We start from the raw sequence: 19,851 nt of genomic DNA on the forward strand, positions 1-19,851 counted from the left end.
CTGCTGGAATGTCCAGTTTTTATATGTTACAAAGTTGGCAATATTTTGGGATAGTTTGGTCAGCAGTACATAGTAAATGTATGGTGTAAACGTATCCCAATGAGATAGAGGTTGAAGAACTGTGCATCAGACTAATTGTGCATCAGACTAGCAGCTATGTCTAATGCATAATGTTTAGTAAAAGTATGTACTGAGCTCCATGTGGCTGCTTTACACATTTCAATTAATGAAATAGGTCTATGCTGCTGAAGTAGAAACTACCTTGGTAGTATGTGTTTTAATAGTAGGAGGAGAAGAACGTGAAACATTCTTATAACTCACTTCATTGAACTGTCTGACCCAGAGCACTGGTCTTGTAAACCAGGCGTCATGAGTTCAAATCTCGCTGGGACCTGCGCAGCAGTTTCTGGCTGGGCCTGTTGTCCCTTAGCAGAGAGGTGCTTGGCTTTATTTATTTGGGGCACCTGGCATTGGCCACTGTCGGAAGACATGATAGTGGGCTAGATGGACCTTTGGTCTGACCCAGTATGGCCATTCTTATGTTCTTAAGCACCACTTTTCCCTTTAAGTTATCTGCATAGGAAATAAACAGTTGGGAGGTCTGAACACTTTAGTTTTGTCTAAATAGTAAGCCAGAACTTTTTTAGCATCCAAACAATGTAACTTTAATTCACTCTTATGAGTGTGAAGTTTTGGAAAGAGTATTGGCGGGTTAATACATTGATTAACAAGAAAATCAGAAATTACTTTAGGTAAAAAAATGTGGGTGTTTATCTTTATAAAAAATTGTAAATGGAGGGTCTTCCATCAAGGCATAAAATTCAGTAATTCTTCTAGCCGATGTAACTGCTATAATAAAGGCTGTTTTAATGGAAAGATGAAATGAATATCAAGCTGATAAAAGTTCAAATGTTAACACTTGGTTTAAGTCCCATGGAGAAACCGGTGGGTAAAGATTCAACTGACCCTTAAAAATCTTTCAGCAATATAACAAGAAAAAATTGATTTTACCATCCACAGGATTATGAAAAGCTGCTATTGCATCTAAATGCATTCTAAACGATGAGATGGATAATCCCTTATTTGTTAGGAAAAACAAGTACTCTAAAATATACTAAATAGGAGCAAATACTGGATCAAAACCCTTATCTGATACCCAAAGTAGAAATCTCCATTTTATATCATAACATATTCTAGTAGATTGTTTTCAAGAATTAAGCAGTACCTAAGAACATAAGAACGGCCATACTGGGTCAGACCAAAGGTCCATCTAGCCCAGTATCCGGTCTCTGACACTGGCCAATGCCAGGTGCTTCAGAGGGAATGAACAGAACAGGTAATAATCAAGTGATCCATCCCCTATCGCCCATTCCCAGCTTCTGGCAAACCGAGGCTAGGGACACTATCCCTGCCCATCCTGGCTAATAGCCATTGGTGGACCTATCCTCCATGAACTTATCTAGTTCTTTTTTGAACCCTGTTATAGTCTTGGCCTTCACAACATCCTCTGGCAAGGAGTTCCACAGGTTGAATGTGCATTGTGTGAAAAAAATGCTTCCTTTTGTTTGTTTTAAACCTGCTGCCTATTAATTTCATTTGGTGACCCCTAGTTCTTGTGTTATGAGAAGGAGTAAATAACACTTCCTTATTTACTTTCTCCACACCAGTCATGATTTTATAGACCTCTATCATATACACCCTTAGTCATCTCTTTTCTAAGCTGAAAAGTCCCAGTCTTATTAATCGTTCCTCATATTGAAGCCATTCCATACCCCTAATAATTTTTGTTGCCTCCCTATTATCAAAGTGAGGCTTAGGAGAAAAGGTTGGTAGGTGAATCAGGTGCTTTATGTGAAAAGACGAGGTCATCTTGGGAATGAACTTTGGATGTGGCCTACGAATAACCTCGTCTTTAAAGAATACTGGGGGGGGGGGGGGGGGAGCCATTAGTGCTGCTATCTCCCCTATTCTCCTCGCCGAGGTGATGGCCGCCAAAAATGCCGTCTTCATTGACAGGTATGAAAGCGAACAAGAGGCCATAGGTTCAATGGGTGATCTAGTCAGGCTCTTTAAAACTAGATTTAGGTCCCATGTTGGAGTGGGATATCTGGGTTGGGGACAGACATTGCCCACGAGGAATCTCTTTGTACTTGGGTGGGTGAAAACTGAATATCCTTCTGTTTGCTGATGGAAAGCCGTTATGGTTGCAGCGTGTACTTTGAGTGCACTGAGGGACAGCTCTGACATCTTGAGATCCTGTATGTAGTGCAATACCATGGGGAGAGTGGAAGATGCTGGGGTAATTTGTCTGGAATTGCACCAAACCTGAAACATAGTCCACTTCTGCAGGTAAGTGTGTCAGGTAGACGATTTTCTACTGTGTAGTAGCACTTCCTGCACCTCCTTGGAGCAGCAGATCTCTATGTGTTGGAACCACGAAGGAATCAAGTTTTGAGACAGAGGATCCACAGGTTGGGATGGAGAGTTTGTCCTTTGTTCTGCGAAAGGAGGTAATGGGTGGGTTGAAGAGGAATTGGGGAACATGTTGCCAGCTGTGTCAGATACGGGTAACACATCTGTCTTGGCCTGCTGAGAGCAATCAGAATGATGTTTGCTTTTTCTCTTTTTATTTTTATCAGAACCTTGAACAGCAGAGGGAATGGGAGAAAGGCTCTTGTCCCATGGAAGAAGGAGAGCATCCCCTAATGAGTGTTTCCCGAGGTCGGCTCTGGAGCAATAGAGTGGGCATTTCCAGGTAAGTAGCAAACAAGTCTATCGTCGGGGTACCCATTGATAGAATATGCTGTTGGGTTCATTTCCCACTTGTGGTCATGTGAGAACTTGCAGTTGAGACTGTTTGCTGTTATGTTCTGCACTCCCAGTAGATAAGCCGCTGATATTAAAACATTGTGGCGAATGCACCAGTTCCATAGCTTTAGCGCTTCTGCGCATAGGGAGGATGGTCTTGCACTCCCTTCACAATTTATGTAATACATGCACGCTATGTTGTCTGTCATAATTTTTGTGTGCCTATTTCTGATCAGTGGAAGAAAGCGAGCACAAGTATTTCTGACCACTCTGAGTTCAAGGAGGTTGATGTGGAGAGTTATCTTCATGGGCAACCACTTGTCCTGACACTTGAAGTTGTTGAGATGTGCTCCCCAGCCAATTAGGGATACAATGTTGGGGGAGATGTGTGAACAGGACCTCCATACAGACATTTGTTGGGTCTTTCCACCAATCCAGGGAGTGTTTGACCCTGGAGGGCATTTGTCTAATCTGTCTTTGGTCTGTAAACAGATCTGAACCATACCTTAAGAAACCTCATGTATAGTCTGGCATGAGATATTATAAATGTGCTTGCTGCCATATGTCCCAGAAACCGGAGGCAATGTCAGGCCGACGTTTGTGGGCTGGCTTGAATTGTCTATATGAGCGTGGGCAAGCTGTGAAATCTGTGTTGCGGAAGGAGTGCTTTTGCTTGCAGTGAGTCGAGATTGGCCCCTATAAACTCCAAACATAGTACCAGAGTTAAGGTCGATTTTTGGACATTAATTTGTAGACCCAGCTTCATGAATATGTCCATAGTTCCGTGGGTGACTCGTAGGGCATCTTTGAAGGAGTGGGCCCTGAGGAGACAGTCGTCCAAGTATGGGTAAATCATAATCCCCAGGGTGTGTAGATAAGCCAATACTATGGAAAGGACCTTGGAGATCATTCTGGGAGCCGATGAGAGGCCAAAAGGAAGTATTCTGTACTGGTAATAATCCTGACTTAGGGTAAACCAAAGGAATTATCTTTGGGATGGCAGAATGGGTATGTGGAAATATGCATCCTGGAGGTCAAGGGCTGAGAACCAATCTCCCTGTTCCAGAGATGGAATAATCACTGCTAGTGTGACCATCTTGAGTTTTTCTGCCTTCATGTACTTCTTCAGTGCTCTGAGGTCCAGTATGGGTCTCCAACCTCCTTTTTTGGGGGGGATCAGGAAATATCGGGAATAAAAATCTTTTGCCTCTGAGATGTACCAGAACAGGTTCTACGGCTTCCAGGCATAGGAGGTCATCTATTTCCTGTCTTAACAGTCTCTCGTAAGAAAGGTCCCTGAAGAGGGGATGGGGAGGGAGGTGAAAAGGATAAAGTATCCATTGGAGACAATATCCAAAACACATTTGTCGGTAGATATGTGTTCCCAATTTTGAAGAAACAGAGCAAGACAGCATCCAAAGGGATGTGGAAGGTCTGAAAGTTGCAGCTAATGCTGTAGGGAGTGGTCTCTCAGAGCCTTGACCAAGACATCAAAACTGGTGTTTTGAGGTGGAAGGTTTTGATGTTGAAGATTGAGGGGCTGAGGGTTTACACCTTTGAAATGTAGACTTCTTTTGCTGTGGTTCATAATAGCGCTGTGGAGGGGACTGGGGCTGACATCATTTGTGGGAACACTGAGGACTAAATTTCCTTTACTGACCCAGTGTGTAGATCCCCAATGACCATAATGTGTCTCTACAATTTTGAGAATGTGGAGTGATGCATCAGTCTTAACTGCAAACAATTTTGTGCCTTCAAAAGGGAGATCCTCTACCATCATCTAAACCTTCTTTGGGAGCCCCAAAGGGTATAACCATGATGTGTCCATCGCATCATGACCACTGTTGATACCGAGCGGGCCATTGTATCCACAGCACCTAGTGCAGTCTGGAGTGCTGTTCTCGACACTAACTACCCCTCATATACAATGGCCTGAAACTGTTCTCGTTGTGATTCTGGCAGGTGGTCAATAAAAGCATTAAGTTTGGCGTAGTTCTTGTGGTTGCATTTCGCCGTTAAGCCTGGTAATTTGCAATTCTGAACTGCAAGGTCAATGAAGAGTAGGTCTTCCTTCCAAACAAGTCAAACTTTTTCCAGTCCCTATCATAAGAGGTAGATTTTGTGTGATGTTGGCGGCCACGGGAGTTCATTGCATCCCTCCACCAGGTGTAGTTTCAACTTTAGTTCCTGGCTTTTTGGGGATCTGGCTTTTAGCTGCTAGCAAAAAGTACACTTTTGTGGAATGTGGGCCTCTCCAAGGCATCGCACACGGAGGGAATGTCCGTCTGTAACCACTATGGCTTCCCTGCCGGACAGGTGCCTCTTAAACCCAAGGGAACCAGGCATGCCCCTTACTGGGGGCAATCCCTTGGGGGTGGGAAGTGGGGGGAAGAGAAGGGGATAAAATAAAAACTAGGGGGATTATTTATTTATTTTTAAACAGGAAAGAAAAAACTAACGGAAACCCCATAACACTAAGAAGAAAAGAGTGAATGAAAACACTAAGGGAACATTTCTAAAGACCTAAAGTATCTGTGAATGGATTGCTAATTGGCGGTTGAGAAGGAACTGAGGGTGGTTCACCTGCACAATACTAATTAGCCTTGAGGCATAGACAACACAAGGAAGGGAAAGAGCATGCAAGGGCCGAACAGACACGGCTACCAAAGATCTCTGATCAGACGCGCAGGGACACAGACACACCTACAGTGGAGCACCCATAGGGACACATCTTGAAGAAGAACCAAGCATGTCTGCAATGAGTTACAGAGAAAGCGACCAATCTAGGAGCAGCATCCAAAATGTCAAATGAAGCTCTAAGGGCATCTGTCCACATTTTGACTCTCCTTGATGAGGGCATTGGCTAATTTACTATGCTCTTCTGGGAGATTATTTGTAAAAAGTGAAATTTTGTCGCAGATATGAAATGTGTATGTGGCTATCATTGCCTGATCATTTGCAATTTTCATATTTAAGGAAGATGAAGAAAACAGCTTCCTTCCCAAAGAATCTAATCTTTTCCCCTCTCTGTCATTAGGGGCTTAGTGTAAATACCCAGATCTTGACCTCTATACTGTTGCTGCCAGTCCTAGGGAGTTAGGAGGAAGATGCACATGAAAGCATGAAAAGCCCTCATAGAGGATTTGGTACAGCTTGTCCACTTTCTTGGAAATAGTTTGGTAAGCTGGCTTCGGAGTCTGGAAGGCCCAGAGTCCATGGCTAGGGCATCTGTATAGCAGGGCGACCCTGGAGCCACAAATCCTGGGAGCCCATCCCAGGACTTCCAGGCTTCTGCCTATGTGGCCTGGAGCCTGGAAACCCTGACAGCCCTGGCTCAGGCTGGAGTTCTGAGAACTAGAAGCTGAGCCTTGGCTAGAGCCAGGGCTCCCAGGCTCCATGAAAGGGAATCTGGAAGCCCTCACATGATGGGGCTGATCTGGAGCCACATACCATGGAAACACAGGCTCCCCAGCACCCCCACCAGGTGAACTGGCAGGAAACCAGTCATGTTTCTGACAGAATCCTGCCTGAGAATCAATGAAAATTAATCAAATCTAAACCATTTTTACAAAACTTTTCAGGTTTAATAAATACACAGTATCTGATTAAACTGTTTCATCGGAACTTCCAACTAGCCCTACTGCAAAGATAACCTTCCAACATAATTAACCATGGAATCCATTCCTCCTCTGAACATGACTGACACCCACACTTAGAATGCAAGCTGTTCAGGACAGGGACTCTCTAGCATTATATGTTTGCACTATGCTCAGTACAGTGGTGTCTCTGTATTGCTCGAGGACAACAAAAACTAAATACTGCATTAGTGTAACTAAAACTTGTCTCATATAATCCTGATAATGGAGAATATGTAAGCAATGCTTGAGTTAAGGATGCTGTCTTCAGCTCTTACCTGTGTGTGTCAGACCTTCATCTCCATGATTTGTACATAAACCCTCCTTTCTTACACTTCTGCCGCTTCTCCTCCCACTAGCAGGACATTCAGGGGTGCAGCAATATTTGTTCGGAAGCTGGTCTAAAATGTCCAAGTCAATAGTACAGCCTTTACTGGTTACCATTTGTGTCTTCTCATCTCCATTTGCATTCCTACTGTTGGATCTCCCCAGTTCACTTCCGTGACATTTGATAGTCTCATCAATTAGTTCTGGACAGCCCCTCATGGTGCCATCAGACTGCTCTTGAACTCTCAAAACTAAAGGGTGCTCTGTATCCAGCCAGGAGGGTTTCTGTTTATGGCACTTCTCTGTCACTCGGGAAGAGGACTGTAACCAAGATGGAGTTACACCTGAAGATTCAGATAATTTTATTCCGGTTAGTTTTTCCATTTGCTCACTCATAGTAAGCTCATCATCAGACTGAACGTACTCCATAACTGCTGATTCTGACACATCATTCTTGAGAGCCTTCGCAGACACAGGAGCTGATAACACCTTCAGATCTTCTTCTAATTTAGTCAATTTCTCTTTCCTAAAGTTGATGGAATTCTTCATTTCCTCAGAGCGATTTTCTTCTAAGGAAGATTTCCAGTGTAATGAAGCCCTGTCAGGCTGTGGGTATTTTAAAAACAGGTCCTCCTTATTGCCTGTGCTATTAGCTCCATTTGATTTTTTATTTCCTTGTGTAGAATGTGCAGCAATCTCTTGTCTATTGTCTTTAAGGTCAATTGTAGTGCTGAAATCAGTGGTTAGATCTCCACAGCCTTTTTCTAACTGACCATCGAATACAAGGTTCTCATCAATATATAGTTTCACATTCTTTGCACATACGTCAAGGTCCTAAAGGAAATGAAATAGAAGCATGAAGATTTGTATTGCACTGCCGCAAGTACCAGATATAACAGAATTGATATACTGACTCCAGAGTGAATAGGGAACATATTAATATAATATGATATTAATCCATATAAAGATACAAAACATTTTTTATATGTAGGTTCCAAGCAATCAGATTTTCATGGGGATCATTGTGGAGGTCCAGGGGAACAGAATTTTCCCCTGCAGATTATGGGTCACCAGTATAGCAACTCCACAGATGCTAAAATAACCCATGAGCTGCTGCCCAGTAAACCTATAAATGGGAAGTTTTGGCTGGTAGATATGTGTAGTGGTAGACGCACTAGTCCAGTTATCACCCCAACCCCCTCTGCATCGTTGCAGGCAGAACTACCACAGAGTGGTACTCTGTCATGTTTAAGTGAAACCACAACACTTCCACTAAAGTCAGCATCTTCCAAGCCTCTGAGAAGGGAAGAGAGAAGTCTTGGCTTTAGAGATTACAGGGTTGTTTTATTATATGATTGTGTAAGATAAAGACTATGGGGAAAAAATATGACTGTCCTAAATTCCCTGTAAGAAGAAGCCAGTAAACTAAGGTTCCAAAATAGCTGTTGCTATTGTTTCAAATATAGTCAGAAGTTAAATTTTCTCTTTTATTACTGGTGTGGTTAGATGTTTGGATGCGTGTGTGTGTTCTCCCTGTGTGCTGTCCCAGCTCTGCACAGACAGCTGGCACAGCAGACCTTGAGCGAAACATCCAATGACCACAAGATCGATTAAGGTACGAAGGCACCCAGCCAGGTTTATTGCCGACGAAGCATGGTCCTACCTCCCCGGATCAATGTCTACAATTACACTAGCACATGTATGCCCATGACAATGGACACAGCTCAGTCAGTGGTGGGATTTTCCACTGCCCCCCTAAGCTGGCCAAAGACACTCCCTCTGAGATACCTCTTTATACACCAATACAAACAAGTTACGTATTGCCCCTGACGTATCTGGGCGCCACCCATTGCCTTGTACCTGTTGGTTCGATCAAAACATCTCTATCCATCATGCTGTCATCCTGACCTAATCTTTAGGATGAGTCAGTGTGTTCCTGTTATCTTTGGGGAACGTGCTGGTATTGGGGTGTTCTGGTACCATCCTTCTGGAATGTGTTTGCATGTCTATTCTTGTACCTAACACTACTTAGGAATGTGTGTTTCTGCAATATCGGCCCTGTTATTGCCAGATTCCTTGAGCAGGGTCTGCCTCTAGTTCATAGCCCGACTTTGCTTTATATTAGCAAAGCTTTGACCACTTCTTTAGTCCAGGCCTCAGGCCTCATACAAGGCCTCTGATACAAGGGCTTATGTTTCAGGATCTCTTCCTACTACAACTGGTACCCCAGAAAGGTGTCTGGCAGTTGTGCAGGGATCCAGAATAAGAGTTAGAAAATGGAACAAGTTTACTGAACAAGACTACTTTTATTATTGTAAGCATGGCATGTATCTTCATGGTATCTGAATACCTTTTAAGGTTTAAGTTGAGGCATTCAAGATTTCAGTAAGAGAGTCCAAAAGTCCTGCTGTTTTCCCTCTTGCCTGCAGCTTTACCAGTCAGCTAGGAAACCAAAATTTAGTTACTTGGAAAAGCCTCAGCAAAGACAGCAAGTTTGATTTTAATTGTACTTCTGCTGGAAGTGAGTTCCAGAGGCATTGTCTGCTACCAAGAAAACTACCACCAGCATCTCCAACCTTCACCATTCGCTTGTGACATAAACTACACAGTAGGTTGAGACACTGAGGCTTCCTTTATGGTGACCTGGGCCTACACCATTTAGGGAGGCTGATCTGATCCATCTGATGGATGGCAGACTTTATACAGATGAAATTTACTCCTAGGGGAATTCTGTGCCACTGCACAAGCACAGAATTAATGTCCCCTGCAGATTTTACTCTTTCCCTGCAGAATAATTGATTCATGCGCCCCTTCTGGGTAGTGTTCCCAAGTGGGCGCATTTGGTTTAGGCATCGGGAGCAGCCAAAGGAGAAGTAAATCACCGCCTCGGGGTGTGGGGCTGGGCGGTGCGTGCAAGACTCTCTCCCTCACGCTTGCTATCTCAGTGCGCCCAGAGCCAGGACATATTTAAGTGCTATTCCAGATCATGGCCTAACTTCACTCCTAAGAATGTGCTGCCCACAGCAAAGAAAAACCTGCAGCTGGCCTATGCTCACAGGGCTTGGGCTGCAGGGGCTATTTCATTGCTGTGTAGACTACCGGACTAGGGCTTGAGCCCAGGCTCTAGGACCCTGCAGGGGAGTCCACCCACTTCAGAGGAGGTGTGTGTGTGTGTGTGTGTGTGTGTGTGTGTGTGTGTGTGTGTGTGTGTGTAGGCAGTGCAGGAGGATGGGGTGGGGAAATTATGTGTACACACATGCAGGGGTGTGCAGAAGAGAGGAAAAACAGGTCTGTGCACACAGGGGAATGTAGAGAATGCAAGCGGGGGAAACTTGGTGGGATGCACCAGGGAATACAGAGAGGTGCACAAAGCAGGTGGCATTTGAAGGACGGGGTGGAGGATGGAAAAAACTGGGGTGTACACTCTGGCTGTTTTAAGCTGCTCTAGCAAAACAAAGCAGTTGTAAACCCAATTTAACTGGCCAATATGTTCTGGCTTCTTGTGCTGCTTCAGAGTGGCAGGAAGCAGCCAGCGCACATTGGTGCAACTGATCATCAAAGACAACATTTTTTTAAAATGATATACGGTTGCTACTTCAAATCACTAGAAATATCACATGGTAACATTCTACTTGGGTTTTTTGTTCATTTATGGAATTTTTAATTAAAAAAACAAGGAAATTCCCAGATTAATTTTATCTTGGACCAAAACACTCACCATACCTGTACAGTTATTGCATAGTATCCCTATAGGACACAGTAAGGTGATTTGGGTGCCCTGGCAGCATTTTTCCATACATTAACATGTTTGGATTTACTGAAGTTTAATTTTAGCTCTGAATTTCCTGGATTTATTATATTTGGTTTGGGGATAATTGTGACATCTCTAATATATTTTACCCTATATACTGATATATATTGTTAACCTTAACTCCATCAAAAAGGAATTAACTCAGGTAAGTCCTATGTCCTATTATACAGGAGGTCAGACTAGATTATCACAATGGTTTCTATAATCTATGAATTTTAGAACCAGAAAATGGAATTTTTCATTCAAAAATGTTTTGACAATTTCAAGACTTTTTCTTCAACATTTTTTGAGTTGGGAGATTCATCAGAAGTGACCCCGTTTCACAGAGGTTGTTTCGACGAATCAATATTTTTTGATGACCTTAATCTTTTTTGGTGCCTATAACCACCCCCAGAGTGTTAATTCCTTGAGTAAGATACGCACACAACCCTAATGGCTATTGTTTTTCCACAGGTACCAGAAGGTCTGACTCCAAGACATATGCTCTAAAAAGTGTGGATCTACAGAGATAATTCTCAAAAAGAGGAAGTGAATTTCATTGTGAGCCTTTTTATGAAAAGCGAAACTCACAGATTAACACATTTCTTACGTGAATTAACACTTTAAACCATTAAATTTAGCAAGCCCGTTAATTCTATGTATCCCTAAAGTAAATAAAGGCAATAGTAATAAAGGCAATTTCCTTAAAGTTTATAGGTTTAGTCATTATTATACCTGCCTTTATAATTAATCCAGTACATGTAGGTCAAGATCCAAAACCCAGTGAAATCAATGGATAGACTACTATTCACTTAATAGGCTTTAGATCAGGCCCTTAATCAGCCAGTTGTGTGATTTGGTGTGTGATTGCTCTTAAATTAGTAAACTTGCCTATGTTGGTGATTATCTAAGATATCACCTTGATCACGTTTGCATTAAAATCAATACATGCAGCAGTCGTCTTCAGAAGTGCCCTTAAATCTTAATCAATAATGATAGTGAGACAGTACTTTTTATTTGAGATGTCCCTTAAATTAATACACATTTTCACTTAAATCAGTTAAATTTTCTGTAGTAATTGTGTGGCAGGTTCTAATAGTTTTCTTTCCACCACTTCTTTTGACCTTCAGTCTCCTGTTTTAAAATCCTAGATCCCTAAACAATCTCAACAGTTCCACTTTCTGTTTAAGTACTTGTTCAAACTGAGTTGAGCTTTGCATAGTATTGCAAAAATATTTGGGATTCACTTGGGATGCATTTAGACACTTCTCCCCACTCACGGCTTTTTTGAGGGGTAGAAAGAAGGGGAAGCAGGCGGTGATACTCAGGATCTTAAAAAAATAGTAGTTTTGGTCAGGATTTATTTTAGCAGGGAAGGGAGTGATCAGAGGGCTGTTATAACTTAAATTGTAAAGCTCTTTATTATTTATTTCTTTAAAAATACTTGAATAAAAATGAATACAGCAGAAATGATGCTAACTTTTCCATATCACAGATGATAGCGGACCATGCAGAATTGTTTTCTATTATTCCCCCACATGAAAAATAGTGGGCTAGATCCTCAGCTGGCATAAGTCAGCACTGCTGCACAGGAGTCAATAGGACTACACTAGTTTGTCCTAGCTGAGAACCTGGCCACAGTGGGGTTTTTCCAACTATTTCATGTATCTAATCAAATCAATATACAGTTACATTTGCGACATATTCAACACATGGTGACAACAGACCAGTATTATTTACTCCACAAATAGAATTCCTTTTCAAAGGGTTCAGAAAGGTCCATTGTATCCCCTCTGTTTACAGTATAACATCCTGTAACCCACATTTAATACACACAGCAACAAGGATTCCAAAAAATAATTTAAGCTGGTGTTATATTGTGTTTGTTAAGACTGTTTCCTCTGTGGCAGTTTCTATACATTTGTATTGCCATATGCTTATATAAGAACACAGATGAGAGCAAGTCAGAAAGGATAAAGCTTATCTCATTTATAATCCAGAACAGAAAATCCTCTTTGACTCAGTACCTGGGAATTTTCTGAACTGAACATCATAGTGTACTAACTAGAATAATTTCACAGTGAATTTCAGACATATGAATCAGTAACCATCTGCCATGTAATGTCTCTTGCAATGCTAGAATATTTTAAAGTTTTAACATGCATACACAGATCGTACATGCCAAATTTCAAGTGACAAAAACTACAGGAACCTGAGTTGGAGAGTCAGTCAATCTCTCTCTCGTAAATCATCTACAAAATAATCATGTGATCAGACAAATAGTCTTCTCTATTCTGATAATATAACCCAAACAGAGACCTGCACATTGAGATGCACTTACCTTTCAGCGTCTCAATTTCTGATTACCAGTAAAGCCACAACAAACACCCTATGCAAGGATTTTGTTACCCCTTCTGAAATACTAGCAAGGATCTGAAAGAGAATACTGACTTTGTTGGTGAAAACACTATGAGTTGCATTTCTACCACTTAGAATTAAGACAACAACAAAACCCCACAGTAGATGAGACATCCCTCCAGATCCCCCTTCCTATTAGAGAAGACAATACCTATATTTATTTCAGACTTTTGGAAGGAAGGTCAAACTGAGTCTATCTAGGTCTAAGGTGAGTGTACACAGCAAGGAGTTGAGAAGAAACTGCTTACACTAAGAGTCGTCGTGTTGTAATTCCAAATCTTGATCTTAGATATACCAAAGTCACGTGACCGGCTGGGATTGCGGATAACAAAGTAAAGCTGAACTGGCGCATGAAAAGGGCACGTCCACAGGAAACGCTCCTTGGTGCTCTAAAACACGAACAAGCAGAGATTGTTAGTAATAGGCTTTTCTTCTCCTGAAGCAAAGTAGTTGTGATTAACTCACAGCTCACCAGAAAAAGGGAGCAGAGAGCCCAAGTCACAGGAACAACAAATTGACAGACAAGACTGCTATAGAGAAAGCAAAAGGAAAAAACCTTTAACCCCAGGCTCCAAAGTGTACATTCTACTCTCCTGCCTGCAGAAAAGCACAGAGCAGATGGGCTGTTAAATATAGGTCTGCTACCTGCTGTGCTTGTGAGAAGTTTGCATGCTCACCAGTGCTCAGACTGTCTGCAATGCTTTGTACATGCAGGGTCAAAACCAGTCCACAGTTTATTTTAATCAAATTAATCAGCTTTGCAAGTTGAGGAGGGCGGGAGGGGAAGGGAGTATGATTTGTGCCCACCGGACACTGAGAAAAAAGATTAATACAATTTCTGAAGGTACATGTCTGGTTTAACTCTTGGGAATAAGGGACTCTATGTTATTTTCTGTACTGCTCATGCTTTAACAGACTCCTTTGCAGACAATTTTAGACCTAGAGCTTACAGATCTACAGAGGTGTGTGCTTGATGTTTTTGAAGCCTCACAGAGAATCACGTTATGGATTTGAGTAGACATCTGCGTATGGACAAAGGGGATTAAAAAACACAAGAATGTAGCAACCTCTGTAGCTTGCAATGATCTACCTCCGCATGTGCAGCTACTGAGTTTATATCACGGGGTCAGAGAGCAAAACCCATAATCCCCACCCCAGTTACTGAGACCCTCCTGTGCTCTTACACTGTCAACAGCAGGGAAAAGAGTAAGAAGCAAGGGGTTTCAAAAGCCAAGAGGAAAAGGGTGGGACATGTTCTGGCAACCAGAAAGGATGGTGTATTTTGGCAGCTATAGGTAAAGTCAGGTGAGGGTGCACAGTATGAGAACTTCTTGAAAATTTTCTGTTGAACAGTTTTTTCAACAGAAAACTGAGTTTTTGACAAGAATTTATTGTGAAAAGTGTGCTTTCTGTGACATTTTTTTATTTTTGGTCAAAATTGAATGACCAACCTCCAAAATATTTCAGACAAACCCCCAAATATTTCAATTTAGAAATGCTGCTGCAGTCCCACAAGAGAGTTCACTTGTCTCATATTCCCTTTTCCCTCTATTTCTGACCAGCTCAATATAGGAGGGTTTCAGAGTGGTAGTGGGTTTTAGAAAGTTGGGGAATGGGAGTCACTAGAGTGGTGGGGGGGGACTGACTTTGACTTTTTCCATTCCTCCAAAGCACTCCTTTTTCTCTGGACCACTTCATTCTCCTCTTTAAAATTCTTCCACTGAAGTTGATGTGGAAGTCATTAGAAAGTTAAAATTTTTATTCTTGCCTTCAAGGCTGCAGGCAGCTCTGCTCCTGCTTATAGTTTGCAAGAACCGCACAAACCTCAGCCTCTTTTGTTCTCAGTGGAAGGTGTATGTCTTAAAACTTGCCTTTGACTATATAGACACATAACACAGAGTACATGTAATTTATAAAAAAACCACACATACCACCAAAACAAAACATTACACTGCACACACAATTTTCCCCTGGGAAGAGCATGATAGAAAGATCAAACCACATGTGATAGATGTTAGTCACATTGCACCATTCTGGAAGACATGCAGTATAAGAACTTGCATAGAATAGGACAGAATAATATGCCGCACATCACTGTTACATCTGAGTGGCTCACATATATTATTCAATTTATCTTCAGACAGTGTGTGAAGGAGAGAAGTACAGTATTATCCCTATTTTACAAACTGGGAACTGAGGCTCAGAGAGATTAAGGGTAAATTTTTCAAAAAGCACCTACGTCACTTAGAACCTGAAGTACAATTGACTTTCAGTAGAACTTAAAGACTTCTGAAAATTTTATCTCAAGTGACTTGCTGAAAGTCACAGTGAGTGTATGGCCAAGGTGAAATCCTAGCCCTATGGAACTCAATTGTAGTTTTGCCACCGATCTCAATGGGACCAGGATTTCATCCCAGAACTCTTGAGTTCAATGGCTGTACCACAGAGCATCCTTTCTTCTCTCCCACCTCTCACTGCCTCAACTTCATCCAATGTTTCCAAGCTGCACACCCCTTTTGTTCAATTCTTTCACTCATCTTCATGCCACTCCTATGCCTGGAACACCTTGTCTTTCTACTCCATCCATGACTGCCCTTGGCAAAAGGTTAACAGTGGGGTGCCCCAAACTTCTGTCCTAAGATCAGTGTTTAATATATATTAGGAGTCTGGAAAAAGAAGTGAAGGTGCAAAATTTTCAGAAGACACAATTATTTAGGTTAATCACTAGAAGAAAAATAAGGAAATGCAGAAGAGTCGCAAGACTTTCCAGAAAAATTCTATCTTGGCAGATAGATGCATTACATTGTAGTCCATTGTTTTATAAATTGAATGTGCTCCTGTATTTAAAGCCTGTATTACAGTGCAAACACACAAGGAGAGAGAATTACAGTCTCCTGACTTTTGAACACAAAATTCTGCAAATCCTAAACAATACATTACATACATTTAAAATCACTGAATAAGTGGTGAAATTCAGGTTTAAATTTTTTAGAATGAAAATAACTTACTGAGAGATCATAAACTATAAAGAAAACTATTGAAATGAGGGAGGCCTGTACGGGTGGGATGAGGGGAGCTTACATTCAGGGTTCTATTGACCAGACAAGAGAGATCCCCTGGAGAGTCAGCATTTCGGATATCCACATCATGAGGAGACACAAACATCCTGATAGCATGTAAATCAAAGAATTCCACCTCCGTCAAGCCCACATTGACTGCATTCCCCCAATTGGAGAGGATTTCCATAGTCACATAAATGGCATCCTGTACTTCTGCCTTTGTTTGCAGCTGATCCTAAAAGAGAGATTGTTTATACACATAGATTATATACACAAAATATAGTAAAAGGATGTTATGGTTGCAAAGTCAGGCACTCGGAAGTTAGGAAATGTCAGAATTAAGGTTGTCTAGGTAATGTTCATTTTGACCTCATGTGCATTATAATAGTCCTGCCCAACATCACACAGGAAGCCTACTGGAGAGTAAAGACTAGAACGCAGCACTCCTGGGGCCCAGTCCAGTCCCAAGCATTTAAACACAAGAGACTCTCCTTTCTCTTCTTGCAACTCTCTGCCTCATTCACTTCATTCTGTACAGTGAGTCAGGCAGGCATGTTCTGTAGAACAAATAGTATGTGAGCTGTAAGTAAAAACTGCCTCTGACAGCATATGCCTATGGGAGTCAAACTGAAGTTGCACAAACAACAAATATTTTGGCACCTTCTAATTTCTGGGTGCGTGGCTTTGCAACCATAATGATCATTTAATGTATTTTTGGTATGTAATTCTTAATTTTCTTAAAAACAATAAAAAAGAATGGTTACTTACCTTATAGTAATTGTGGTTCTTTGAGATGTGTTATCCAAATCAATTTTACTCTTGGTGCGAATATGCCCAATGCATGTGAGATACGATTATTTTGGCCAGCAGAATCCATTGGGGCCATGCCTGCACCCTTTACTTCCTTATACCCCTCCAACATACCCATCTGAAGCCATATGGGGTGGAGCAGGCCCAACCCTCCCACAGTTCCTTCACCATTACAGAATCCCTGAGGAGTAGAACTTTGCAGTAGCAGGGTAGAAGGGCGGGTTGTGGAATACATGTGGACAACAAATCTCAAAGAACCACAGTTACTGTAGGGTAAGTAGCCATTTCTCCTTCAAGTGATTGATCACATAGATTCCACTCTTGGTGACCAACAAGCAATTATCTGTTTGATTGGAGGTGGGCAGTAGGAGTCAAAAGGGCTGTAGGACAGCTCTACCAAAATGGGCATCCAATCTGGAAGTGTCTATCATGAAATAGAAGTGTTTTGTAAATGTGTGGACCAAGCTCTATGTAACTGCTCTAGCCCTAGCCCTACAGATTTCAGAAATAGGGACATTCTTCAAACAGGCAGCTCTAATGTGGTTAGGTGGACCTAAGCTGGCTAATTCATAACTTACATTATGAATACATAACATAATTGCATAACATACAACTCCTTATACAGTTAGAGACCCACTTAGATAAGCTCTGAAGATATTGCTTGACTTATAACCATCTCTGCAAAGGCCACATAAAGCCGCAGTACATTTCTGAGTGGTTGTTGTCGTCATGTCAGTACTACATCAAGTGTGTGAATTTTAGCTTCCCCCAACGTTGAGCAAGTCTCGGGAAAGAAAACTAGGAGATGAATAAATTGGTATGCATGGAACTCAAACAATTTTGGGTAGGGAATTGGGTTGAGACCTGAGGATGATGTTGTCCTTATGAAATACTGTATAAGGGGGACCCGCTATGAGGACCAGAATATCTCCTGCCCTCAGGGCCGGTGCTACCATTAAGACGAACTAGGCAGTTGCCTAGGGCACCAAGTTTTGGGGGCGCCAAAAAGCGGTGCCCTCAATTTTTTTTTTACAGCAATCCTCCCCAAGCGCGCGGTCGCCGCTCCACTTCTCCCGCCTCCCAGGCTTGCAGCGCCAATCAGCTGTTTGGCGCCACAAGCCTGGGAGGAGAATTAGAGCGGGGGCGGCGTGCTCAGGGAGGAGGCGGAGCAGAGGTGAGCTGGGGTGGGGAGGTGCCGCACGGCTCCCCGGGCCGGGGGGGTGGGGAGCTGCCGCGGGGGTGCCTCAGGGCGGGGGGGGGGGAGGAGCTGCCGCAGGGCTCCCCACCCCAGCTCACCTCTGCTACGCCCCCTCCCCGAGCACGCCGTCGCTGCTCCACTTCTCTTGCCTCCCAGGCTTGCGGAGCCAATCAGCTGTTTGGCGCCACAAGCCTGGGAGGAGAGGAGAGGAGAATTAGAGCGGGGGCGGCTTGCTCGGGGAGGAGGCGGAGCAGAGGTGAGCTGGGGTGGGGAGCTGCCGCACGGCTCCCCGGGGGAGGGGAGCTGCCGCGGGCGGGGGGCACCTCAGGGCGGAGGGGGGGGGAGCTGCCACAGGGCTGGGGGGGGGGGTGCAAGGTGGAAGTTTCGCCTAGGGTGTGAAACTTCCTTGCACTGGCCCTGCCTGCCCTTCAAGCTGATGTAATGGTGTGAGATCCCTACCCTTATAGTCACCCTTTTTACAAGACTATGATAAATTTTGTACAAAGTATGCCTTGTAAGGTATCATTTGAAAAGTCATAATTTGCTGAACATTATCATCCTGGTAAAATATGTGTGACAGCACTGTATGTAAAGTTATACAATTTTACTCTATAAGACATGTTCCAAGTCTGGGGAAATAGCTTCAAACAAGTTCCCCAGAGACAGGCTAGCCAACACCTCAACCAGGTGTCAACATAATCAATCCCTGATTAAGCGGCCATTCTTTGACAGGAAGACGGGTGTGAGCAAGAAATCTACATCTTGCCAATGGAACAGCTGGAGGTTCCTATGCAAACAGACTTTCTGCCTCCTGAACCTCAGCTGGAGATGATTTTCAAAGAGGAAAATAACTATAAGAAGTGAGAACGGAGGACACAAATCATATGTCCATTCATCTGTACTCACTGCATCGACAACACTTGAAAGACAAAGGAAGCATGATTTGACTTGGGGGGAGATCCTGTCTGGAAAATTCAGCCAGTAAGACAGCTAGAACATGTAGTGAGAGAGACTTTCACTTTGAATTCACGTAGCTTGTTCAGTTAGGTATTAGTTTGCGTTTTACCTTTTATTTCTTTGTAACCAATTCTGACTTTTATGCCTCATTACTTGTAATCAATTAAAATCTTCCTTTCTGTAGTTAATAAACTTGTTTTCTGGTTTTATCTAAACCAGTGTGTTTGGATTGAAGTGTTTGGGAACTTCATTTGGGATAACAAGATGTTTACATATCATTTTCTATTAATGGAATGACAGATTTTCTATGAGCTTGTACTGTCCAGGCAGATACTGGGCAGTACAAGAGGCACATTTCTGGGGACAACTCTGAGGGAATCACAGGCCTTGAGACTGATGGTGATCCAGAGGAGCCCCCCCCCCCCCCCCGTCCCTGAGTGAAAGGTGACTGTTACCAAAGTCTTTGTAGATAGAGGTGTGGAGAAGGGTACTCCACTGTACCCGTGAAGAGGGTTTTTCCACCAGTTTAATGAGGACTTTATGTGGGACCTTGTCCAGCATGTCCACATGGTGTCTGCTGGATAGATACTAATTTCAACCATCCATTTATGGAGCATAGGTGAAGTCTGCAAACTGCATAACATAGGTGCATGAGTCCATGAATCCCAGCAGACTAAGGCATACTCTTACTGAGAGACCCTGGTAGAGTTTAGAAGGGGGTTTGAACAGCTTATGGAGCAAAGGCAAGGGGCAGCTGAAGGGGAATGCTCAGGGGTGCAGGTGGAAGCGGGGGCTATGGTCTGTGAGGGGGGAATGTCGGGGGGAGAACAAGAGCAGTGGAAGCATGTG

General features: G+C 42.9%; 1 protein-coding gene across 1 annotated transcript in view; it reads right to left on the reverse strand.

The window, feature by feature from the left end:
- Positions 1 to 19,851, reverse strand: part of KATNIP (katanin interacting protein) — a 201,618-nt gene that overhangs the window by 80,668 nt on the left and 101,099 nt on the right. Inside the window, exons 12-14 of the mRNA XM_065412567.1 lie at positions 16,060 to 16,272; positions 13,227 to 13,367; positions 6,722 to 7,604 (exon numbers count right to left, since the gene is read on the reverse strand). Of these exons, the coding sequence (XP_065268639.1) occupies positions 6,722 to 7,604; positions 13,227 to 13,367; positions 16,060 to 16,272 (1,237 nt within the window). The remainder of the gene's footprint in view (positions 1 to 6,721; positions 7,605 to 13,226; positions 13,368 to 16,059; positions 16,273 to 19,851) is intronic.

The sequence above is a fragment of the Emys orbicularis genome, chromosome 10 (assembly GCF_028017835.1).
Source record: "Emys orbicularis isolate rEmyOrb1 chromosome 10, rEmyOrb1.hap1, whole genome shotgun sequence".
Classification (NCBI taxonomy): domain Eukaryota; kingdom Metazoa; phylum Chordata; order Testudines; family Emydidae; genus Emys; species Emys orbicularis.